This window comes from Trachypithecus francoisi, unplaced genomic scaffold, assembly GCF_009764315.1.
Source record: "Trachypithecus francoisi isolate TF-2019V2 unplaced genomic scaffold, Tfra_2.0 Contig00320, whole genome shotgun sequence".
NCBI classification, from domain to species: domain Eukaryota; kingdom Metazoa; phylum Chordata; class Mammalia; order Primates; family Cercopithecidae; genus Trachypithecus; species Trachypithecus francoisi.
Window position 1 is genome coordinate 31809 of NW_022680567.1, and position 26830 is coordinate 58638.

The 26830-nt window shown below is 44.0% G+C and overlaps 1 protein-coding gene across 1 annotated transcript in view; it reads right to left on the reverse strand.

The window, feature by feature from the left end:
- LOC117083290 (piezo-type mechanosensitive ion channel component 2) overlaps positions 1-26830 on the reverse strand; it is a gene marked incomplete at its 5' end in the record, with an annotated part of 94034 nt that overhangs the window by 3985 nt on the left and 63219 nt on the right. The window contains 12 exons of the mRNA XM_033210779.1: positions 952-1031; positions 3481-3609; positions 6224-6396; positions 7670-7762; positions 8120-8308; positions 10340-10487; positions 11900-12035; positions 12212-12464; positions 15564-15746; positions 17889-18147; positions 18827-19237; positions 21996-22160. Coding sequence (XP_033066670.1) covers positions 952-1031; positions 3481-3609; positions 6224-6396; positions 7670-7762; positions 8120-8308; positions 10340-10487; positions 11900-12035; positions 12212-12464; positions 15564-15746; positions 17889-18147; positions 18827-19237; positions 21996-22160 — 2219 coding nt within the window. The remainder of the gene's footprint in view (positions 1-951; positions 1032-3480; positions 3610-6223; positions 6397-7669; positions 7763-8119; positions 8309-10339; positions 10488-11899; positions 12036-12211; positions 12465-15563; positions 15747-17888; positions 18148-18826; positions 19238-21995; positions 22161-26830) is intronic.

Sequence of the window (26830 nt, forward strand, 5' to 3'; positions counted from 1 at the left end):
AGAGCTTGTGGAGGGACAGAATTATTTCCTGGGGAATGACTGATTGTTGAGCAATCTGCATGCCCAGATGAAACATTTCTACAATTATTCCTGACTGAAAGGGAAATAGCAAATTTCTTAATGCGTCTTGCAAATACCTTGCAAGAGATACTTATTTACTGCTGAGGAAGAAACGTGTGTGATATGGAGCCTGGTCTTTTGCCCATCCCCAGGGCCCTCCACTGGGCCTCTACCAGGCCAATCTCTGGGTAGCTTTCCAACTCTTCACTTATGTCTGCGTCTTTCTAGCTAAACACAGCAGCACAGAGCCCAGGCTCCAGTGCCTGGCCTATTGCCTAGTACGTAGTGAACGGCCCATGTTGGAGAATGAATGACTGTGTGCCAGATAACTGCACTGGTTTTCCACGTTGTCCAGATCTATACATCTGTTTCTGGTTCAAGTCATGGAATCAAGCAATTCTTGATAATTAATAGAATCCAGAAACATGAATTTATACCATCCAAGTTATATTGGGAACATTAAATCACTAAAGTGCCTCTAGTGATACTTACTAATTCTTGGGCGGAATCAAGTGCATTTCATGCTATCTTTTTACTGTTCTTATTGTGAGGGGCAGACATATTTAACAATGTATGAGGCAGTTTCCTGTCAGTAATCTGGCTGCTAATAGAAACAAGTTTATAATCTGATGAATCAGTACTATAAGAAACTTGGTGTGAATTTAAGTCAATCAAGTTCCGTATCAATGAAAAAGAGAAAATGAAGAATGTGGGTCCCAACTGAATGAGTGACTCCTTTGGGCTAGTGAAGGCAGGCAGAGGTTTTATACGTCTTGTCACACAGGAAGAGATAGCTAAAAAGTAGTCTGATGAAGGCCCAAACACACACTGTTGAAATTGAATAAAACTAGGATTGAAAACAATTCTGAAACAAATTTTTCTCATTCTTACCAGATAAAAGTTGCTTTATAGGTTTTGAGTTAGAATCACTAGGTGCTTTCACATAATATGGATAAATCTTTTCTATGGTCCTGTACATTAAGAAAAAAAAGATATAATTACATTTTAATTGTTTTACCCATCTAAAATTGATTTTTTATTGTTATTGTTGACCTTGTATCACCAAATAATGGTGGAAATTTCATATATCTGTACAATGTGTAGACATCATAATTTATGGGTTCCTATTACAATCAGAACTCTCTGATGTGGAGCAAATTCACTGAGCTTTATCCGGATCTGCATGTAAGTCTGTACAACAAGCTGGGTGATGGCTTACAAACAGCCACAGGCCTTTTCCCAATTCTGCAGCTTGTTTCTGAAGCTAAGGGGCACTCTTTCTTACTAAGATCCTCTAATTCTTAACCATACCATTGAGCACACTTCAAATTTTAATTTTTAGGTTTTCAAACATATCTATAATCAGACTGATATGGTTTGACTGCGTCCCCACCCAAATATCATCTTGAATTGTAGCTCCCATAATCCCCACATGTCATGGCAGGGACTGGTGGGAGATAACTGGATGATGGGGGCAGGTTTTCCTCCATCATCATGCTGTTCTCATGACAGTGAATAAGTCTCATGAAATTTGATGGTTTTATAAAGGTCAGTTCCCCTGTACACGCTCCCTTGCCCACCACCATGCAAGATGTGCCTTTGCTCCTCCTTCGCCTTCCGCCATGATTGTGTGGCCTCCCTAGCCGTGTGGAACTGTGAGTCAATTCAACCTCTTTCCTTTATAAATTACCCAATCTCAGGTAAGTCTTTATTAGCAGTATGAGAATGGACTAATACACAAGTAGACTGCATGAACTGATCTAGAGGGGAGTGAGAGGTGAAGAGAGATGGTGGCCTGGACCTCGAGTGACCTCTGCCTCCCACAAGCCCAGTGCCTTGAATACATTCTTGAGTAGACACGCCTTCTCATCTGGGAAGTGATGGGAAAGGATCTGACAATCTCCAAGGGCCCTTCAACTTTAGTGAGCTGCAAAACGTATCTCAGTCTGAGAATACTTCTAAGGCCTGCACCCTGGTGATCTGTATATTCCATGCATTACAATGGGGCCAGGGCAGTCTGGAAGACAAAACTGAGGGCATCACTGGTGGATGCCTGAACTATTATGTTTAGCAGTTTTAGATCCATATCATTTTTTTCTTGCTAGTTCATATATTAGAATCTAAACATCTCAGCTTGCATCTGTTGGAAGTGGAGTACTTAAGTGGCAGGATAATATTTTGAGATATATAATATTTTTTTCCCAAATTTCCTTTTACCCTTTGTACTCCTTAACCCTGTATGCTCTATCCCCATTCAGAGACCCAGGGGCAGGAATAATAGTAGAAAAGGGTCTCACAGGGTCTTTGCCTGGCTTTTGGTGATTATGCTCAGAGAAGAGCAAGGTTTGTCATCCAGAGATGAGATCAATACTTTTTGGGCCAGGTGGACAGAGAGTGGGAGGAGAATGTGCTTGACACTAGTGGCTCTCTAAGAAGGAACCTTGAGCCCCACCTCCTTCCACTGAGGGTGAACGAGTGAAGTGGGTGCCCACGATCAGGTGGCAGACGCGAATGACAAGAGGCTTGGGTCATTTTAGTGCAGTCCCATGTCACATTCCTGAATAGGGCCCTTAGAGGCACCAAGAGCCCAGTACCTCCAGGGGCGAATGAGGTACCACTGGGCACATATTATATTGGGTCAGGTGAACCCAGGTGGACCTGCCAGAGCTCCCCCACCTCCAAATTGCATGAGAATCAGCATGATGATTTCTAGTGTGCCCCAGAATGGGTCCCAATAGCTGACGGAGACAGCTACTCTGCAGACTGAAGACAGACCTGGAAGAATAATGTCTCTCTCAATGGAAGCCCAGCGGGCCAGCACTTTCCATGCACTGATGAGCTTCCTGGAGCCTGGCACCATACAAACGCTCATTCATTTGTTTTTTATTATTTATTTGTTTATTTATTTTTGAGATGGAGTCTCGCTCTGTTGCCCAGGCTGGAGTGCAGTGGCGCGATCTTGGTTCACTGCAACCTCTGCCTCAAGGGTTCAGGCAATTCTCACGCCTCAGCCTCCCGAGTAGTTGGGATCATAGGTGTGCACCACCACGCTTAGCTAATCTTTGTATTTTCAGTAGAGACAGGGTTGCACCATGTTGGTCAGGCTGGTCTTGAACTCCCGACCTCAGGGCATCCACCTGTCTCAGCCTCCCAAAATGCTGGGATTATAGGCATAAGCCACCATGTCTGGCCCAAACCCTCATTCAGAACAGAGACATAACCCTGGGGACAGTGGACAGAAAACTCCACAGCTGAGATTAAGTTTCTTTAATCTTACAAAATGGGGCCTCCAAATAGAAGTTAACTTGGTGTTACCAAAGAATGAAGTTGCATTCCTCATACACATGAATCTGTAGATGGACATTTTGGACCAGGTGCATATACTTAACAAAGCTCTATTAGTAAGAAAAATAAACTTACACTGGTGTTTTTGAACCTTCTGTGCTGTTGCCTGCAATCATTTTAGCGATATTCTTTCGAGTAATATTTTTAAGAGGAAAAGAAAGCTTATCTGTTGCTATTTCCGATTTTGCACCCAGACTTAAGTTTCTGCGAAGAAAAAAAAAAGCTTAATGTCAATGATTATTCAGAAGTCTGGAAAAGAGATTTACAACATATTTAACTCTTTTTTTTTTTTTTGAGACGGAGTCTCGCTCTGTCGCCCAGGCTGGAGTGCAGTGGCCGGATCTCAGCTCACTACAAGCTCCGTCTTCCGGGTTCACGCCATTCTCCCGCCTCGGCCTCCGGAGTAGCTGGGACTACAGGCGCCCGCCACCTCGCCCGGCTAGTTTTTTTGTATTTTTTAGTAGAGACGGGGTTTCACCGTGTTAGCCAGGATGGTCTCGATCTCCTGACCTCGTGATCCGCCCGTCTCGGCCTCCCAAAGTGCTGGGATTACAGGCTTGAGCCACCGCGCCTGGCCCATATTTAACTCTTAATGTGATTAATGTCACCACGTTTTCATTGGGTCCACAACTGTCAATCCAGACCCTTTCAGTCTGCTTCACCTCAATGCTCAGCTTCTTAGACAACTGAGTTAATAGAGCCCAAGGAGGCCACGAACACTTTTAAAACAGAGTCGAAGGTGAGAAAGAGGAGGAACCTGCTCATCAAAAGAGAACCCATCTTGATGTTTTAATATGAGTTTCTAAAATATTCTTCTATCAACCCAATGATGTTAGTCTCTACGATGATAAACAGACTCCATGTGTTAAAAAGAATATTCAGTCAGAAATTGAATTTTAATTGTTTTGTTGGTTTCTATTTTTTTGGTAGCTCTTTAAAGAAAAGGCTAGAAAGTAAATTTTTGGTAATTTATACAGAGTTGGACATGAGGAATTTGGGACCCTGAAAAGGAGAAAATGGGATTGACAAGAGTTCTTTACATTCTGAACAGCCCCACTTTGAATTTTTTAAAACTATTTCCTTGTAAATTTTAGATGCTAGAAGGCATTCTTCTGTAACTGTCGTGCTTCTTTCTTAATTCTAACGAGTCGGTCTCATGGACCCAAATGAATCTACTACTTGCCTGCCCAAATAAGCTTGCTTAGGGTTCTAAATCTCAAAACTGATGAAAGAACTAAGTTAATCAACTGGTGTATTATGTTGAGGTTCCCAAAACTGCATCACTAAACTATTGGGCTTTGGATGCAGTATTCGGATGTGAGAACTTCTGCTAAGATATGCTCTTTCTACCAACACAAGGAAAAACAAAGCAGGGGCCATGTGCTGGCCACTGGCTCGGGCTGGGCAGAGAGGACTCTCAGGAAGTGTCTCCCTTCAGAGACGGCCAAGCTGCCCTCGCGTCTCACACTTGGGAAGGGGTCAGGTAGGGCTTCCCCAGTATTGGTGGAATGCAAGTGATAATCTGGGCCTCCAGAGGCTGCAATTTCTTTTCCTTTTTCTTTCTTTCCTTTTTTTTTTGAGACGAAATCTTGCTCTGTCACTCAGGTTGGAGTGCAGTGGCATGATCTCAGCTCACTGCAACCTCTGCCTCCCTGGTTCAAGCAATTCTCCTGCCTCAGCCTCCTGAGTAGCTGGGATGACAGGTGTGTGCTACTACCTTCTGGCTAATTTTTGTATTTTTAGTAAAGACGGAGTTTCGCCATGTTGGCCAGGCTGGTCTCAAACTCCTGGCTTCAAGTGATCTGCCCACCTCGGTCTCCCAAAGTGCCAGGATTACAGGTGTGAGCCACCGCAATCAGCCTGAAATTTCTTTATCATTAAGACCAAACTTCACCCTTTCGTGGAAGTTGTAAAATTCACCCAGACTGTTTCATTTTATAAGTCATCACCTTGCCTCTCTTCTCTCTACCTCTGTTTCTTGCTCACAGAACTCACTGCCAGCCTCTCTTTAAAAACTAAAGTTATTATCTAGAATAACCCAACATTAAAATGTGAAATTTATTTGGATTTCAGTTTAAAAGGAGCAGGATATTGATTTTTTTGAGATTTATAGTTACATTCAAATTTTTTTTTGCATTGAAAAAGTTTAGATTTTCTGAAACCACATATTAATTTAAAACAACTTTCAAATCACTTGATGCTCTGCCTTCATTTCTTAGTGTTTATGTGAAAGCACATGGTCAGTTCTCGCTGCATCAGAGCTAGCCTTTCTGTGTCCAGCGGGCATCATTCACTTCCTTTTCCACGGAAGATGATGGACAGCGAAATGTAAGATGCACGAGGAAAATCTAAGTGGAGAGGCTCCCTGTGGTAGATGTATAATAGTAATGTAAGTGATGCACGAGGGAGGTGTTCAGAGTAATACTCTTTTGCATTATAGTAAGAAACATTTGAAATTTAAGTGTTGTTTCACCAATTGTACATTAAGGTAATAAAATACAATGGATTTTGAAATGCAAAAATAAACAACAGCAACAACAACAAACCCCAAAACCAAAAAACTAAAGTTAGCTAAAAACAACAAAAAAGGAAAACTAAGAAGTTCTTAGTCTGGTTAGTGATTCCTAGGCAAGTCATTATTTAATACACAAAAATGTTAGCTTTGGCATTGAAGGTAAGTTCCCAAGGCGGTCATGACAAAGTAAGATCCACATTAATCTAAAGTTTCCATTCTTCCATCCCACCACACCCTCCATCCCCCAACTCCATGTTTAGACTGGGGGAAGGGATAAATTATGCATGGAAATACAGTAACTACCTCTGAATACTCCATGAAAAAACAACAGAGAAGCTACTATTGGGATCCAGGAGTTCGTGTATCATTTTCTGCTTACTGGGTGGGCTGATGGTCCACAAAGAATTTGAGTTTCCTTCCAGTTCTGCTACTGTTATGTCTTCTTTTTCATAATTTTCCAGAAATTGCATAGCACCCTGTATGTGCACAAATGCACATGCATAAATAGATTATACGCATCATGCTGTATAAAGAAAGCAGTTACTCTTCCTTTTAACTGGCAGTATGGAAAAGGTTTCTCCCTTTGAAGGGAATATTTTTATAATGGATGGTCTTGAGTGGTCCATCGCACTCATGTGGCTTCCTTACCCACAGGCATGGGCAGTCTCCCAATCCCAGCGGTTGCTACCATCAATGCAGCTGTGGAATCATTCCAGTTAAACCATAAAGGAAAAACAGATCATTTAGTGTCATTTTTCCTTTCCACTAAAAAGGAAATTTATCACCTATCGGGGAATGTCCCTCTCATGAGGGAGACCAAACTTAACCTGCTCAGGACATCCCAGCCCTCTCTGAAGAACTGCTCATTGTTCCAGATTAGTGTTGACCGTGTGCATTATAGGTGATAATTTACAGAAGAGAGAAGCATCTCCTTCCTATTCACTCTCTTCAATAAAAAAAAACTATTTGTAAGACAAATTTTAATGATGAGGATTATGTGATATTATTAAAAGTGTGGAATATAGACAAGAGAGTAACATCAGCCACCATCCTGCTACCAGAACATCATCACTGTTTTAAGTTTTAGGGGATGTATTTCTTATGTTTTGTAATTTAAAAAATAATAGCCTTTTTAAAATTTATGTTTCAGCTTGAGAAATTGTCATGTCATTTATAGTCTTAGTCTCTGTAATGAATTTTTTAATTACAAAATAAGTTGCTTAGAAAATCTTTGGACAACATGGCACGTAAATAAAATGGAAAGTAGAAGCTCCTTCTCCCATTAGGACCCCTCTAGGGTATCCAGTGCTAATCAAATTCATTTCATACATCTGCCTTAATTTCCTCAACCAGCTCCTGTTTGCTGAGCCTCAAACTGCCTCCACTTCTGCTAATACAGAGAATGCACTCATAAGCCAGTGCCTAGATAGAGCTTTCTCATATTTTGAATTACTTCTTAGGACAGATTCCCAGAGTAGGCCTACTAGTCAAGAGATGAATATATACCACAATTTAAAAAGTTAAACAATTTTTAAAATAGATCAATATTTAAATGTTTATTACCACTAATGTCCAATAACAAAGACATAACTTCTTAGATTCTCAAAGTGAATCTGCTGTATGTAACTGATCAACCCTGAAAAGTCCTTCTTCCCACCACCTCAGGCCATGGCAAAGCATGACACGACAACGAGTGAGCTCCCCTGGATGAGAGGCCTTCAGAGAAATCTACTATAGGGATTTACTTACGGTGTCCCTAGAAAAAGCTTGTATAAATTTATTAAAGTTCTGCTGGTCCATAACTTTCAACTGGCTTTGTTGGGCACTCATTGTGAAAATAGGCTGGAAAACAAAGAGAACAGTGTTGTCAATATTCCCCAGTTCTTCTCTCCATCCTGAGTCAAAAGAAAAACATTTATGTAGGATATTAGCCCATTTATGTAGGATATGTTTATCCCATGACAAATGGCATCCGAGATCTCTTTTTGGAGTCATTATTCCCGTGCTCAAGACCAGAGGGGAACCAGTCTCTCAATGTCTTCGGCACCTCATTTCATACATCACGTGTTTGCTGAGCACTCAGAATATAGACAGGACAGCAGGGTTGGCAGCTCATAACTAAATACCCTACAGGCATCTATCATAAAGGAGTGTGGCGTGGGGCAAGGCTCTGGTAGGCGGGGTGTGCACAGAGATCACCTGATACCCTCCCAGGGTAATTGTGACGGAGACGTCCAGGGGCTGGTTGATGACCCCAGCCACAGATTTGATCAAAGACATGAAGAGAAGAGGAAACCAGACGATGCAGATGAGCAGGACGATGATCATTCCTCCCATGCCATACTTCACCACTTTCTTCTTCTTCTGGCCCCGCGGCTGAGGGTATCTCTGCAACACAGAGTTCAGACAAGGCTCAAGCTCGGGTGCTTTCTCGCAGGCAGCGGGACTGGGGGATGGCGAGTGCTCTGACTGCGGTGCTGGGAACATGGATTTGGCCCTGAATCTTCTCTGTGTGCTCTGACATGGGGACAGCAACCTTGTCCCAATCTCGAAACGAAGTTAGGTAGTGATGTGAAGCTGTCCTGAGGTCGCTCCAGCACCCCCTGGTGCTTCCACAGGGGCCAAGAGGACTTGCGCGGCCTTCTCCCTTCAAGACTGTGGGTGGGTTTTGCTGGTGATGAACTCATGGACCAAGGGATCAAGTATCCGGCCGAATGAACCTTCTGGTTTTAAGGGATTATGCGAGAGAAAGATACTTTACTTTCAATTCCTGAATATTTAAAATCTGTGCCTTTCAATTGACCCTTCCCTGCCCTTGGAGGGTGGAAAAACATGATTTTTACTTTAATTAATGATACGTGTTCTTAAAGACAATGTTGTTCGAGTCCTAAAGTAAGATTTGTATGGGACAGGTGCAGTGGCTCACGCCTGTAATCTCAGCACTTTGGGAGGCTGAGGCGGGCGGATCATGAGGTCAGGAGATCGAGACCATCCTGGCTAACACGGTGAAACCCCGTCTCTACTAAAAATACAAAAAATTAGCCGGGTGAGGTGGCGGCGCCTGTAGTTCCAGCTACTCGGGAGGCTGAGGCAGGAGAATGGTATGAACCCGGGAGGCGGAGCTTGCAGTGAACTGAGATGGTGCCACTGCACTCCAGCCTGGGTGACAGAGCGAGACTCCGCCTCAAAAAAAAAAAAAGATTTGTATGATGAGAAAAGACCCCTCTGGGCGCTGGCTTCAGGGAATGGGGAGGGGCAGGTGCCTGTTGCAGGGGCTCACTCTCCTACAGGAGCCTGTGCACCGGTAAGGCTGGGGGCGCTTCTGTTTGCTTTAATAGAGATTCATGAAGGACCCACTAAGCCCCCTGCTTAGAGACTATGGACAAGGGGAAGTTGGAGCTGTGCTGTCTGGCATTGAAGCTGCTCCTGTTCTACATGTGTGTTCTTACTTCAGTGTTGCTGCTCCATGACCTCTGTCCTTTCAGGGTTACCCCTCAGGCCAAGCTACATGCAGAACATGGGGTCAACCCCACTCCCCGACGTGGCAGTGTTATTTATCTTCAGGAGGGTTCCATTCGTTTCAGCAGATTAAGATAAGGAAAAATAATCTACCATTTACCCATAGGCACTAGCTGCAGATTACAAACCAGGAGAGAGGCCTGGGACTCAGTATAGGACATGACTACAGTGGCTTTTACAACCCATAAACACAGAGACCACAGTACAACAGGCCCCATCACTGTAACGCTGAAATTCCCAGGGAAAGCTGCAGAACACAGCAGGAATCACACAGAGGAGCCTTTTCCGAGGAGGATGTTTTGAGATGAGAAAGAAAGACATTTCATGCCACCCCAGCTAATGTTTGCTGGGTGTGCCTATTGCTCTTATGCAACGGACTCTTCTTTCATATATTAAACTTTTGAGAAGTGCAATAAATAATAGTAATCTAGACATATTTAAACCTTAACATTCAACCTAGCAGAATAAGCAGATATTTGCACTTCAGTTTTCTTTGCACAAAGAGGTTAAATTGTCCATCCCTCTTCAAAAAGTGAGTCAGAAGTAAGCATGAGTCCAAACCACTACCAGCCCCACTTTTCTCTACAACATCACATTCTTTTCTGCTCCCAAAGGAGCCATTTAAGAGTTTTTGGGATATATCAAGCAATATACCATTTTTAACAAATAACTACAATATGATGTCGCCAAAAGAAGAAAGCATCTGGATGCTATTGATGACTATGGCGGCAGTAAGTCTAAAATTCTCAACTCTAGTTGGTTGGAAATCACTGGGACATTTATAGGTTGAGATAGTTTTGCCTCATGCCTTCATTGTGAGCAGAAGCTCACATTCATCTTAAAACCAGCCTATATCTAAGAGAAGTAGACAGGAATAAGGCACATCTCCTGGTTTCTTACCTTCTCCGACTCCCGCCAACACTTCAGGATGAATATGTGGGCATAGATGTCCTCCACACAGATCCAGCTGGACAGGCTCAAGGTCGTGTCTGTCCACACCCAGTCCATCACTGCCCTCAGCTCAGTCAAAAAGGGCACGAGGCGAAACCTGGCAGGAAACACATCTCGTCAGAGAGACATTTGTCGGTGGCCCCCACCACCCTGCTCACCCGGGAGCTCAAGCAGTTCCTTACTGCTTTAACCTCATGACTCAGAAAAAGTTCTCCTGGTGACCCTTCCAGTAAAACCCAACTTGGAACACAAATGCTTTTCATTTTATAAGTGGAATCTATGGATTTGTACTTTTTCATTCTTTTCCCTTTCTCTGATTATCATAACCAACTGGGATCTCACTTTTACATAAGTGTGAAGGTAACTCAGCTTCTTTCATATTTATTTGTTCATGTTACAAGACTCTTGGCCATGGGGTGCTGAATGACTGTGGCTCTGCTGCTGGATGAGTGAAGCAGGGGTGGTGCACCTGGTAGGTTAAAGATGAGGGCAAATGGATGAAGGCAGAGGGAGGAGGAGAGGTTGTGGGGAGCCAGGGCGTGAGGCCCCTCAGCCGCAGGACTTGCTGGAGTACCAACTTGATGGTCTTGGCTCAGCCTCTGTGGTTCAGTTGTGTTCAGAAGGGATTAGCCTGGACTCCTCCAGGCTCTGAAGAATTTTCCTTGTCTCTTGACTGACACAGAGCGTCTCCCAGCCTGGAGAACCTGGGTTCTCCCAGGGCCCTCACAGCAGTGTGGATCGCCACTCAGCAATTCTCCCCTAGGCTGCCTCAGCCCTGTCACGTGAATATAAACCCAATCCCCGGAAGAAACATCAGGCCCAGTCACAGGCTAGCACTGTATGAAACACGACCCTTCCGCGCTTCACAGCATCTGAAGGCGCTCAGCACCTCTTCTGTCTGGGGCTGAGGGGAAGCCAGCAGTGCCACGGACTGTCTCACTTTTTATGCCGTGCTTTAATTTGCGAGAGAACAGAGGGGAGATGCTACCGCTGAACTTGTCACATAAAACAGCACATGTGCTTTGAGTGGTTAACTTACTACATGAGCACACAGGTCATGGCATGCAGGTTGGTGTTTGGCAGAAAGAACGCCCCTCTTCAATGGAGGAACTTACTGAATACAAAAAATTCTAAGGATAATTTGGAATTCCCAAGGTATCTGGAACAGTCCAGGCTCCAAATACTGTGTTCTGTTGTGCCCAGAAGTATATAAATACTTACAGATCATGTATCCCTAGTTTTCCTTCTCAAATATTATCACAGTCATTATGCAGGATCCTAACCCATGTGGATGAATGTAGAACAGCACCTGGACAGGCTCGTGGCCATGAAACACAGAAAGGTGCTTCAAGAGGCAGGCATCTTCCTTTGCCAGCATTGTAACAGTTCCACAATGATTCCCACTGCTGAACTCGTCCTCTCCCCCTTCCTTCCCAGGTGGGAAACAAAACGCCTTTCCACGGCTATTCTTCCCCCATCAGTGACTGTGACAATGCAGAGCGTCCCTACCCTTGGAATAAGAAGAGGTTGACGTAATTGTAGCTCTTGGTGAGGAAGTTCCCCAGGACTCGCGTTGGGTAGCCGCAGCGGATCTGGTAAGCAGACAACCCGAAGTAAACGCACTTTGGGTAATGGGGTGACACAGCTGAGGCGGGATTTGAACTCTGGTTTCTCTGATTTCAAAGCCCTTTTCTTCTCACATAACAATGTCTGTCTCTTGATAGCACCCAATACACTCCCTTGCCCCAGACCCACAGGCACGAGAAAAACGAGGCCACCTGGGGGCTAACTGCAGCCTAGATACATTGTGTTGACAGATACCTCTCTGGGATCTGTTTGAAGAAAAGCTGGATCTCTGGGATGGCTCGGAGTTGCTGCTGGAGCGCTTCCTCCGGACAGCTGTCTGCTGCTCCGGGAAGGTCACATGCACTGACTCCACGGACGCGGCCAGGTTGATGGACTTGAGAGAATCCGAGGAGTCCCTCCTGCCATGACCGAGGGAGAGCTCATCATCTGATTCCTCCTTGTCCATGCCACTTTCCGTCATGTCATCTTCATCCCATAAGCCGTGGCACTGAGAAAGCAAGGACAGGGACAAATGAGGCTACTATTTCAGGTGGAACCCTTGGTATTCTGTCTTACAAAATCTCATCCAACAAACTGTCCTTCAAGATTAGAAGAAAAGGTGATAGGGTTTGGCTGTGCCCCCAGATCTCACCTTGAATTCCCAGGTGTAGTGGGAGAGACCCGGTGGGAGGTAATCGAATTATGGGGGCAGGTCTTTCGCGTGCTGTTCTCATGGGAGTGAATAAGTCTCACGAGATCTGATGGTTACAAAAAGGGGAGTTTCCCTGAACAAGCACTCCTCTCTTTGCCTGCCACAATCCAAGTAAGATGCGACTTGCTCCTCCTTGCCTTCCGCCATGATTGTGAGGCCTCCCCAGCCACGTGGAACTGTAAGTCCATTAAACCTCTTTCTTTTGTAAATTGCCCAGTCTCAGGTATGTCTTTATCAGCAGCATGAAAATGGACTAATACACAAGAAAAGAAAGCTTGTCTAGAGCTTTATGAGGGTCCCAGTGGGGAAGAGATGTGTGGGTGTAGACAGTAAGATTTTAGCTGATAATTAAGATGGAGACAGATAGCTTTTGGCAGATGGACTTAGGATGAAATTATAGTGACTTGACTTATTGGACGGAAAGTCACCCTGATGACCTTGCTGCTGTCGGACGGAGCTCTCCCCTGAACTCTTTGTCTGGCTACGCATTTGCTCCCCAAGACATTGCCTAGTCCCCTCTCTGACTCAAGAACTCCGTGGAGGACAAGAGCTCCAGGCCAATTTGTCAGAAATCAGTCAGTCAAAACCAACTCAGAGAATGATCAATGCACCAGTCACTCAATTGACAGATGATTCTTTTTTTTTTTTTTGAGACGGAGTCTTGCTCTGTCGCCCAGGCTGGAGTGCAGTGGCGTGTTCTCGGCTCACTGCAAGCTCCGCCTCCCGGGTTTACGCCATTCTCCTGCCTCAGCCTCCCAAGTAGCTGGGACTACAGGTGCCCGCCACCTCACCTGGCTAATTTTTTGTATTTTTTTAGTAGAGACGGGGTTTCACCATGTTAGCCAGGATGGTCTCAATCTCCTGACCTCGTGATCCGCCAGTCTCGGCCTCCCAAAGTGCTGGGATTACAGGTGTGAGCCACCACGCCCGGCCTGACAGATGATTCTTAAATATTTATTTGTAAATGTGTTATTCTTAAACATATTCAGTGAATATTCTTATAAACCTAACAAACATTTTAGCTTTTCATAATGGGATTTTTCAGTTTATATGGATTTCTTTCCAATTATTTTAAGAGTTGTTTCCTCTTTGGCCAACATTCATATATTTAGATTATTTCACAACTTTCTTGTAGTATATGTACTTGTTTGCCAATTCTTCTAATTATTTATCAAATATACAGCAATTTGTATTAAATAGGATGGTTTCAAGCACTTTTGAAATTTCTTCAGTTTTAATTGTTTGGTTTTCATGGCAACATTATATGAAAGATTTATTTTCTCAAAAGCTATGGGTTACCTTGTCTTCTTAAAAAAAGATTTATCATTCTAAAAAGTATTTTTATATCTTTAATTAAAATTTTAACATAATGCCATTACCTCAAATCTCATATACATTCACATATTTGAAATTTTCAGAAAAAGAGTAAGAATATCAACAAGAAACACTAAGATTTTATATGTTTTAAATATAAAATTGCAGCAGTTAAGCCATTTGAACATTGATGAAAAGATAGTAAAAGTGCCTAAAGAGTTACAATAATTTTAAACGATACAAAAGAATGCAAAGGTTGCAAGAGAATTCTGAAGTGGTCAAAATTATACCGTCAACTATTAAATACCGAAATTTAAAAAATGAATTTCTAAGACTGAAAAAATAAGGTTAATACATTTATTCATATGTTCATCATAAAAATCAGTATACTAAATAAATTCAAGTAATTAACATATCCATCAAAAGAACGGTGGCTAACTGGTTTCCTCAGATACATAGCTTTAAAAAACCTGCCACAACCCAACGACCCAGCAAAGGCTCCCTCCAAACTGAGGTCTTGGGTACTTTGCAAAGTGATGGAAGCTAGAGTGAGGAGGTTGACCAGAGTACACTCAGATGAAACCGAGTTTGAAATAGTTCACTGAGCTAGGGCAGAAGAAGTTAAATACACCGTTACATATCTATGTGTGCATGTATGTATATGTATGTGTATGTATTAACTTATGCCAAGCCTTGTTCTAAAAAGGATTCTAGGGACTAAGAAAGATACTCCTGGATAAAAGGAATTTACAATATTTTATATAAGACACAAGGTTAAGGCGAGAGAAGGAAAGTAAGGTTGTAACAAGAGGTACATTCATACATAAAATGTATGCTATGCAACAATTTCTATTTATTAGAATTAAGTGGCATATTGACAGGTTTAGTTTATAGTTCACAGCATGTGAGAAGGAAAAACACATGAAGTTGCTCAGAAGAACAGGAGTCCCTGAGGCTGAGGAAGGGCCATGCTGTATAAAGGCCCTCGTCCAGCAGGATCATGAGCGGCCTCCTCCACAATAAGCAGGAGAAAGCACAGCTCTGGGTTCCACTGGGCAAGTTAATATGTGGTCTCCCACCAACAGCTAATGGTTTCATGAAAAGAAACTACCCAATGAAAGCAATTCTGCTAGAAGAAGGAAGGCCGAAGCTGGGATGGAGATGAGACAATATGATCCACGCACATTGTGGCTCTCCGATGCTCTGACTTAAACTGGAGGCAGAATTTAGTGTATCTGGCCTTAGAATACTGCACATCATTCAAGCAATGTTCCACAAAGGGGATTCATGATTATGCATTTAACCCAGGTTGGAAACATGGGAAATATTCTCCCAGATTTATTGTAAGTTCCGTTATTGAGTACCATAAGCGTTGGAAAAAATGTCCACTAAATGAATGTAACTTTTTTCTTTTCTCTTTTAAAAAACAAACAAACAAACAAACAAACAAACAAAAAATATGAGTAGATGCCAACCACCGACCCCTCAGCCTCATCACCAATCCTGATGTCCAGGTCACCTAGGACGATTACGGGGACTGCAACGGCCTACTTGAACTGATTAATTATTAACATGCAGTACCTTCAAAATTGATCGATGAAAGAACAAAGCCAGGAGCTGGATGAGGTCATAAAGGACATAACCTTCCTTCTTCTCCACTCCTATGATGTTTGGGGGGTGGTACGGTTTATCTTTGTTCACCTCCGCGTTCTTATTCCAGGGAAAGAACCCAAATTGGAAGAAATATTTGACTACAATTGCCACCTACACACAGATGACAGAAATTTAGAAAATCACTCCTTCTTTTAGGAATAGATATACCTGTATATGGGAAAGAGCAATACGACAGTTAAGAAAGAGACCTGCATTTCACAGTTTTGATGGTAGGAAAGCACATAATTACGTGGAATAGTAAAGTATCATTCTCGCGGACTCTTGACTTCACAACAGAAGCAGGGCCTGACTGTCGCAGTGTCTTTCACTGTAGGTCTAGCAAGGCCAGTCGGACGCCTCAGGCTCCTGCTTTGATTGGTCATTTCCTCTTCTTTTGAGGTGTTGGCATTTACACTGATTTAATTAGATATTGATGTAATTACACAGCTGTTAAATATGTTACTTAGGGAAACCTGAACAGAACGTACTCGTATCTTTCTGGTTTCTGTACTTCTTTAATTTGCAATCTATAGATGCCTATCACGTGGTTATGATGTATGCAGTTTTCACTTTCCTCCATCATATCTGTATGCCACGTTAGTCTGGGAGCCAGTAAAAAACAGAAATGCATATTTGCTTTCTGTTCATCTTTGTATTCTGGTGTGTAGCAGGGTTCTTGGTTTCTGACATGTGGTTCGTATTATAGAGCAAAGCAACATCAAGAATTCCCACTTACTTCAGTCCTCAGTGCAATGTGACAAGAAAAGGGAGAGCCTCAACTTAACTTATATAGAAATATTTTATTTTTTTTTAGAATGAGGTCTCAATCTGTTGCTCATGGTGGAGTGCAGTGGCACAATCATAGCTCACTGCAACCTCAAACTCCTGGGTGCAATCCTCCCACCTCTGCCTCCCAAGTAGCTTGGACTACAGGTGTTTGTACACCATGCCTGCCTAATGTTTTTAATTTTTTTGTAGAAATGGGGTCTCGCTATGTTGCCCAGGCTTGTCTTGAACTCCTGGCCTCAAGTATCCTCCTGCCTTGGCCTCTTGAAGTGCTGGGGCTATAGCCAGAAATATTTTATTTTTAAGGTGAAAGCTATACAAGAATCTCTTGTTCACTTTTCCACATTCTTGGCACTTCCTTTTACTTCAGCCCTAGGTAAGAAAGGGAATCTGATAAATGTGCTCACATTGTTATAGACTGGCACCCATTCTCTAAACAGGCAGTCATTTACATCCTGAAGTAATGTTACCCTTTATTTTCCTTATGGAAGTAAGATGCATGCTATCAATACTTTAAACCAAATACTTTTGAGATGCTTTACTGTATAGCTTTGTTTTAATTTTGCTACTGAATTACTTATAACCTACAAAACTTCTAGGCCTTGGGTGTGCATCCAGCATGAGCACTGTCATTGAAGAAGTAATTACAGCACTATTGAAAGTGAAAACTTTTCCTTACAAGTCAGGGAAGAAAATCTGTCTCTTCACAAACCTGAGAATACAAAGCACCATGGTCGTCCAGGCACCAAGAATATCGAGCTTTTTTGTTGCTTAAGTCCCTGTATAGTTTTCGTGGGCATTCGTGATCCTGTCTATGTTGAACAGGTCAGGACAGAAAGCAGGAACATAAGAGTGAGCAGAAGCCTCCTCATACCCCACGTGGGATGAAAACGGGCTGGCGTCCACCCTTCAGATGCTAAGTGGGTGCTTATACAATTTTGTGTTGCGACGTATGCATATTTGCTTTTGCGTTTAAAAATGAAAAGTATGTATGATATATTCAAACTATGTCCAAAGTGCCAGACGGTATCATTTAACACAGGGTCCATTCATTGAACCCCCGAGATGCCAGGCCTTGTGCTTGACTCTGCAGAAGCCCGTTAGCATCTCAGTGGTTAATACTGTAGGCCAGGTAACCGGGCTTCAAAAGTGTCCCCACCCCTCACCAGTTGGGCAACTTTGGCCATTTAATCTCATTGATACTGTGTCCTTATCTGTTAAATGGGAATGATGCCAGTATGCACCGTATGTGAGGTGTGACGTGTGAAAAGATTTTTAGAATTGTGAGTGCTACGTAACTGTTGCTGCTGACGATTTGTGTATCTAAGAATGTCTATGGAACTGCACGTTCCATGTGAAACTGGCATCAGGGTAGGCCCACCTCGAGAGAGGGCACAGGGACACAAGGTACGCTTGACGTTGCATAGCCGCCTGAAGCCATCCACAGGGGTCTGCGTCCAGGCCTACCTCGGTATAGACAATGGCCATCATCCAGAATCGGCGGCTGGGCCTGGGGACGGACAGCATGGCCCAGAGGAAGATGAGGATGGGAAGCAGGAGCGTGATCATGGAGGCAGAGACCATGTGGTTGAGGATGATCACGAAGTAGCACACCATCTCCGAGCGGGCCACCAGGGTATTGTACATGGCATAGAAGAGCAGCAGAAATCGAGGCTGCCCCACGTAGAATTTTTCTGACTCTTCAAGCTCATCATCGTGAAACATCCTGTTAGAGTAAACCACATGATAATATGTCTATCTTTTTTTTTTGAGACGGAGTTTTGCTCTTGTTGCCCAGGCTGGTGTGCAATGGCACGATCTTGGCTCACGGTAACCTCTGCCTCTCAGGCTCAAGCAATTCTCCTGCTTCAGCCTCCTGAGTACCTGGGATTACAGGTGCCCACCACCATGCACAGCTAATTTTTTTTTTTTTTGTATTTTTAGTAGAGAGGGGGTTTCGCTATGTTGGCCAGGCTGGTCTTGAACTCCTAACCTCAGGTGATCCACCCGCCTCAGCCTCCCAAAGTGCTGGGATTACAGGCGTGAGCCACCATGCCCAGCCATGCCTGTCTTTAATTTCTCCAAATTACTGATTTTCATTTAGCACCATCCTCCCTGCTGTGTCCCCCACTTCCTATGTCCCCGTTTTTCCTTCAGAGACAACCTAATATCAGACTTTATGATAGAAAGAAATGTCCACACAAGGCTCTGGGTTTTGCTGGTTCTAGAACCAGTCATGGAGTTTGCTTTGTACTTGCAATGCAAGGAGTCTTGGAACTGTCTGTCTCCTCTCAGTGTCTAGGTGAATTTTTTTTCTGTATATGAATTTTTCTGTATACAGAATAAGGGTGTATATTTAAGTGGCGATTCGGGATACGTGTCTGACCTGCTCGCTGGACCCTTACTTGTTCAGCAGCAGCTCGCTGGCCGTCAGCTCGTGCGTCAAGGGAGGTAAGATGCTGGACCCCAGCTTGTCGGTGCGGCTGTCGTCCGGGCTGACTGCCATGTGGTTCTTGCCTGCAGAGTCGTCCTGCGAGCCGAAGGACAGATGCTCGAAGCTCACAGCCTTGCTGTAGGAGGGTGGGGCCTCCACGTCCCCATCCAAGGTGGAGAACTGTGTCAGCTCTTCCTCTGGGGTGAGGCTGGCCTCTTCAGCACCCATGGCTCCCACATCGTACCCGGCGGCCTCGTACTCCTTGGCCTCCCTGGGCTCAGGCACCGTGCTCCCTGCCTCCTCCTCCTGCTCAGCCTCCACCTCCTCAATGGTCTCAGTGGTCCCCTGGCGTGAGTACAGCATGGTGCACTGCGTGGGCTCACTGTTGGGAGAAAGGGTGGGCACAGAGCCCCTGTCTTAGCATCCACACTCCTGGGGCTCTTTCCCATTCCTGAGAGACCTCATCAGAACTCCTAAGGAAATGCCCCAGTTTTTCCCCCTGCATTCCATCTGCTTTGTTCTTTTGGGATAATCACTCCTGTTCTGCAGACACTGCAAGCAGCAGCCTCTCCAATGCAAATGTTGACAGTGCACATCTGCAGACACTGCAAACAGCAGCCTCTCCAGTGCAAATGTTGACAGTGCACACACACAGTTTAGAACCAGAGCCAGTCACGTGGCTCTCAAAGAGCAGAACCCGCCCCCGTAACAAGTGTGGACTATCTGAATTCCCAGCCTCGGGTTCCAGAGTCTGTTTCCATATCAACAAAGTACAGTTTACCCACTGCTCTGTCTGCTTCCGGGGGGGCATCCCTGGAGGGGAGAAGCTCTGAAGGCTTTGACCAAGAGCTAAGTCTTAGCAAATAGCTATTCTACCCTGCATCCTGCACAACAGACCCACCCAGACCATACGAGGGGAATGGGAATGATTACATATTGGCTACCCTGGACAGCTGTGTGCTTGATAAAACATGCCAGCCTTCTTTCATGTTTATTCTTCCTGCTTTTCCATCCTTTGCCTGTTCTGCATTTCTGTGCATCCCGTCTGTGGAATCGCCACCCTCGTCCCAGCTCCCTGCACTGTGCCCAGGGCTTCCCCTTCCGCACGGGGCTCCAGCCACTCTCCCCACGCAAGCTCCCCGCACTGTGCCCAGGGCTTCCCCTTCCGCACGGGGCTCCAGCCACTCTCCCCACGCAAGCTCCCCGCACTGTGCCCAGGGCTTCCCCTTCCGCACGGGGCTCCAGCCACTCTCCCCACGCAAGCTCCCTGCACTGTGCCCAGGGCTTCCCCTTCCGCACGGGGCTCCAGCCACTCTCCCCACGCAAGCTCTCCTCGACCCTTCTCCCTTCCAGCTGCCCACTCCACCCCAGGGCGCGCTTCTGTTCCTTCCTCCCGACAACTTCACTTATTTTCTCCTACCAGTTCCTCTTCGAGTGCTCCTTTTCCAGAAGCTTCTCTACTCTCATCCTCACTTCCTGCCTTTGGCGTTCTGTTCTTTTTTCTCGTATCCTTTGTCTCCTTCTTTTGTTCCTATATTCTTTTAACTTTCCCTGTCAGGTCCGTGCAGACAAGGTTGGCCAATGACAAGAGGGCAGCCAGTGACATTCATGGCTTGCTCTGCCTCAGACACATCCAGCCATGGAGGGGAGAGGGGCAAAATCCACCTGGAGACTGGGACTCCGCCTTGGATGTGGGAGGATGTGTTAGACTCTGAAATATGTACTCTTATCTGAATGGTATGTGTGACCACCTGGGTTCCATAAACACCGAGATTCTCACATGCATAGACTGTACCCATGTTTCTTGTCACAGACACCAGTATGGACATATGGATGAGTGAATGAATGGACGAACCTTGGCACAGCCGTTCACGGCATCCTGTGACTGAAGAACCAGACGGGCCTGAGCTTTTGATGCCCGCTCAGGTGTTCAGAATCCCCAGGGCTGTGTCCCTGAGTGCGCACATCATGGAGGGGCTGCTGAAATGCCAGGCCAAACCCGATTTTTGCTAAGACTTACCTCAATTAGATACACCTCCTAGGAAGGCCATGCCATTGACCCATTGCCCAGGGAACTTCCAGACTACTGGAGCCAACCCCACACCAGGTCTCACGGCTATTAAGACTGTCATCAATCCTAATCATGCTCGCTTTGGTTTGGATCTCCTGTGGCACCAAGGGGCGGAGAGTACCTTCAGAGGTCAAGAAAATGGGCTGGCATGGCAGGCACATGCCCGCCAGAGGACTCTGTCAAATGGCCAAGGCATTCCCATCAATGCCAGTGCCAGCGTACCACAGGGCTGCACGGAGATACACAGCTGCCAGAGAAAAGAAGATGCCCTCTGACTTGCCACTGTGAGCAGTCAAAATGTAACTTGTTTTGGATTGGGCTGTTTTCATGTTAGGAGAAGCACAGTGTAGCTGCTGAGTTCAGTGTCTCCCCCGACCATCCTAAGGCAATTCAAAAAGAGTTTTCGGGTTGTATGCCAATAATTTTATTTCTAAATGAATACTGTTTTAGGGTAGGATTTCAGAGAACTTAAGCCACAGTAATTTTTTCCCCAAAATAAAAGTTATAGGCTACAAAGGTGATGCACTCTGCTGCATAATATTCTTTTTAAAACCAATGGTAAACTATATTCTGACTTTTATGTCAATTAGGCAAATAACATGCAGACTTATTCAATATTCAGTAAAAATGACTACCTATGACAGATTTTTAGTTTTTTCCCTACTGCATGCATCTTTTGATCAAATGATGAGAAGACGTTTTCTACCTTTGCAAACAGAGTTCCCCCTTTGAGTAGTGCCCACAGAAGCTCTCAATCATGGAGGAAACATGCGTATGTCTCCGAAAATGGAAAGTGTGAAATACTGAAAACATGGAGGAGAATGTTTGTGATAAGGATTTTTAAAGAAACTCCTAACAGACAAAAACTAAAGAGCTGTTAGTTTAATATAATGCTGTCCTGAGAACAATTACATCTCAGAGAGGGCAGTGGTTATGCTTCTGTTAGTCATGCAGATTCTTAAAATAAAAATGAAATAAAAACATACATCACAAGAACTTATATTTGCAATGACATAAAGGAGGAAGAGGTGATAAAAATGACAGAACAAAGCATGCACAAGTTAAGCACCTTGATGCTAAACTGCCAATGTCAGCTGATGAGGAGGACATATCCATGCTGAGCATTTTACGGAGCCTAGGCCGAGCACGCTCACTTGTTTTAGGAATTTCTTGTCCATCTAAATCATCAAGGGTGGACTGCCTTGAGAACAGCATGGTTGCTTCAGTGTAGCAGCTAGCAGCGCAAACAGTTACAGAAACAGTGTTAAAACACCAAGTTGTACACATCGGGTTACACACGGATCGACTGACCAACACACTGCCATGCAGCAAACCACACATGACACCAACACCACCGACAAGGAGGCCACCGCAGCGGGGCTCGGGCACGGGGAAGGACCTGTGTGCACGACCTGGAAACACACGAGTACTGGATTTTAAAAAGCATACTGGCTAGTGACACATTACAAAATGGCACTTTCTGGGTGGGACTAAGAAATAGAAAAATGATGCGTCCCAATATTTTTCTCACAAAGTGTAATGTATGTAATTATAACTTCATAACAGAGGGCTTTTTTAAATGAAAGAAAATATGCTTTATTTGGAGCTTGCAGTCCTGAGTGAAGAGCATTTATTAACCAATTTGCAAAAGAAATAACTGCTCATATAGAATTTACATAAAATATTTCAATCTTTTTTTTTCTTTCTAAAACACAATCTTCAAAATTAGAGAGGGGAAACTCAGGAATGACAACAAACTGAATTTTGCACCCCATTTTTGGAGTGATATTCAGTTAAGCCAAATGAGATGCTCTGCATGTAGTTGGGATGCTGGTTTAATATGCAGCGGATATAAACCAACATCAGAAATAAAATAAAAGGCTGTAAAGGAAAGCACAAAGGAACCTGAGCAACGGCAGGGTCATTTTGTCTGTTAACTTTTCATTTTGCCTAATTTTTCTTCTGGATCATGTTTTAGGGCTTGGTGGATGCCATGATGCAGAGAACCCACTGCCTAAAATCCTCATCCTCCTGTACCCAAAGGAGCAGTGACTGGTGAGGGAGGATGGCAGATCCAGGCCTAGGATGCTGCTGGGTGAGGATGCTCATGAGAGGAAGCACACAGAGGTGTGACACAGGCATCGTTTCAGTTCCCACACATGGTTCAACCCCAAAGAGGGACAGAGAGCCCAAAGATCCTCTAGAGAAAGCAACTGGAATACTTATCTTCCAACTTGAGTGCTCATGGGCTGGCTGACCCAGGGAACAGAAACAGACCCTTAGAGATATAGGATTCCTGATTTCCAGGCTGAACGTGGTAGGCTGAATACTGCCATCAAGTGAACTCACTAGGAGAGTGGTAGGTGCCTGGCCTGCACAGCCATATACTGTCAGTCAAGGATCCTGAGGCAGGATGGAAGCTGTTCAGGATGCAGTGACCACTGCCAGCCTGGGAGGAGCGAATTTGAGTTATTCACTCACGGAACCTGTTAAAAGAGTTTTTCAGGTCCCATATGCTGGAGCACAAGCCATAACTGCTCCAGTGGGGCCGGCCATGGGGCTGTGCATGTCACAGCTACGTGGCCAAGACAGGGGCAGGCAGTGAGGGCGATAAGCCTGTGAGCAACAAAAATACTCTCTAATAAGGGCATGGAGGCTGGTTTTGCTTTGTTTTGTTTTGTCCCAGCTCCTTTAGATGTCACCATGTCACCATGTCCTGGACAAAATAAGGAGACAATGACAGGATAAATAGAACAGCATTGGATGAACACAGCGAGGATGAGGATGCTGACATTAACTGGCTGTTGGGTTTTAGACGAATCAGTGCCCCTTTCTGGGGCCCTAATTTTATGTTTCTGCATGAGGGGACTTTGCACTTCGGTATTTCATTTAATATTTACAGAGATGTAACCCCATAGCCTGTGCAGTCGCCTGCAGCTTTGCTCAGGTTTTCCTCATGGGAACTGATGGTTCTAATTCAAAAGCCCTGTTTATCTTGTTAACTCTTGGATGGAGTTCTCAGAACCTACAAAATCCCACCCAGGTGGGTTCCCTGTAGGACAACTAATACGTCATCCAACCCAGGACAGTTTAAAAGTGAATAGGAAGGGGAGGAAATGTATACAAATAGGCCCAGACAGCAGGCCCAAGGGGATGGCTGCCATCACCTGCCTGATGGGCCCCCACTGCGAGCACCCCAGGAACACATGGCAACCCCTCAGAGGACATATTTAAAATATTAACCGCCTCCTACCTGGGAATGCCCCTCAGAATGTTAACTAATGTTTTCTGTAGCAATTTAAGCTAATATAGTTTCTAGGAAGGTAGATGTTATCTGATTACCTAAAGCAACCATTAAAAAATGTTTGCCATTTTACGTCTGGATTTGAAAGAAAGCGTGACTCTTCTCTAAGTCAAAGGGACTACAAATCTACCTGTTAGGATCCCACCCAGACTCCGTCTACTGTCTGCTTGAAGGTAAAATCCATGCCACTGGTCTCGCATCAGGGGCCATGAAGGGCGCTGGCCACACTGGGTGAGCATAACCTCACTGGGGAGTGGCAGCCTCCTGGCCACCAGACCCTTCCCAGTGCAGAACCTCTTCTAGGGAGGGTTACTACCATTCCAGCAATCAGCATGGCTTCCTGGAGACTACAGTGTAGACAAACAATTATTTGGAAATTTGAAAGTTTCTAAAGCCTAGAAATATGGCTCACTGCAGAAAAGGGCAACTGTGGTAACTCCTTTACTGGCAACAAGATCGGCCCTATTCTGTCTCCCCTTTCTTTAGGCTGAGAAACAAAATACAAATACATTAAAACCTAATTCTAAAGGTGCTGGTTTCCTACTAGTTATTGTATTTACTGACTGACCATTTTAAAATTGGGGGGAGGATATTCTGACAGTCTTTGTCAAAAAGCAATTGATGGATTTAAATATCTCCTAACTCACAATTTTTTATCAAGATTGTGGTTTCCTATTTGCAATCTTAGGTCAGATTTAAAGGCAGTTACTTGATTTTATTTTAACCAATTGTTTTTCCTGCTTAATTGTGATTTATAATATTTAATTTCTTAATGGGACATATTGTCCATTGTTACGCAGTTAAATGTCATAAAGATGGGATTCACCTATGTTTACTTTATGAAAAATTTATTTTCTTTTTTTTTTTTGAGACGGAGTCTCGCTCTGTCGCCCAGGCTGGAGTGCAGTGGCTGGATCTCAGCTCACTGCAAGCTCTGCCTCCCAGGTTTACGCCATTCTCCTGCCTCAGCCTCCTGGGTAGCTGGGACTACAGGCGCCTGCCACCTCGCCCCGCTAGTTTTTGTATTTTTTAGTAGAGACGGGGTTTCACCGTATTAGCCAGGATGGTCTCGATCTCCTGACCTCGTGATCCGCCCGTCTCGGCCTCCCAAAGTGCTGGGATTACAGGCTTGAGCCACCGTGCCCGGCTGAAAAATTTATTTTCAATTCACCTTCAAATATTCTCTGAGGCCACTGATTCAGTTTGGTTCTAGAGCATCTGTTTTCAAACCAGGCTCACGTGTGATACTCAGGAGGTCTATAAAATCCTTGAGATGGTGTGAAAAAAATTTTATCTTTGTATGATTTTTCCCTGTGGGAGACTACTTCATGAAATTTCAAAAGAGGTTCATTAAAAAATGTCACCAATTACTGTTAGAGTCATCACAAATTAATGAAAAAAGGCTATTCTATTCATTACCCATTTCACTTGCCACATTTGGAGATTCAGGTAACAAAAAAATCTCTGTGTATTACAAAATGAACCTAGAAGGGAGGTTAAAAAAAGGCATTTGAAAAATTTTACAAATCACATGATGGGGCAGCATATTTTCTTGAAGAAAGATGCAAAGGTGCAGTATTCAAAGTCAATGCTACGCATGTATATGATCGTATTCTTCACTGCGTGGGAGGGAACGATTCCAGTTGAATATGATCATGACTTTCGGTTAAGTTCCCTAGAGCTGTCTGAACCTTTTATTTTAGAATTTAAAAGGAATAAAGACATAGTTTGGATCAGATCCAGTCCATATTGGATATATACAGAGCAGTACAGTCCAAAGCTGAGAGCAGTGGGATGTGTGTGAATGTTACGCGAAAATAAATGAACAAATCAAAGAAACATCATTTGGGACGTGTACATGTAGAGAATCTCAGCATTTCTTTCACTCTATCATACTCTTGTTTTTCGAAAAACGGTTGTTTGATCATGAATAGTTTCTACAGTGGGTAGATTTAGAAATGTTTAGATACCCAATATCCCTTTGTTCACCCTGTAACTAGGAAGCAGCACCCGTCAGCATCTCGAATGCTCACTACATTCGGACAAATCCTAGCTCCCCACCCACCCTGCTGCACAAACCTGTAGGCCGTCCCAGACCTGCCCATGCAGGGTCCCTGTAGGATTAAGGCAGGACCTAGCTGGACTACTTAAGGACTTAGGTAACCTGGGGCTAGACATGGATTTTAAGTTTTAGCATTAAAATGAATTAAGTGCGTTGAATTAAATTAAAGAGAGAATGATTCAGTTTAAATACAATGATCAATAGATTGTTGCAATAAGAATGAATTTAATACTTCTGGAAGCTTCCAAGTAGAACAGTTATAATAGCTTTCAAAAAATAAAAATAAAATTCAAACTGAAGAATGACCTTTGTCTGAATGGAATCTGTCAAAGAAGAAGACAGAAGCTCCCCTTTCAAAATGTTGATTGTGGGAGGTTTCCAGGAAGACACAATGAGACTCTGGTAACACTCACCAGTGGAAGGACATGATATTAAAAGTTCTCTTTGTAACTTTTGATATTACTAATGATTTCAGAAATTAATAATTGAGAAATATGCATATTCTTGGGTAGAAAGAAACTGAAAAATACAGTTCTAT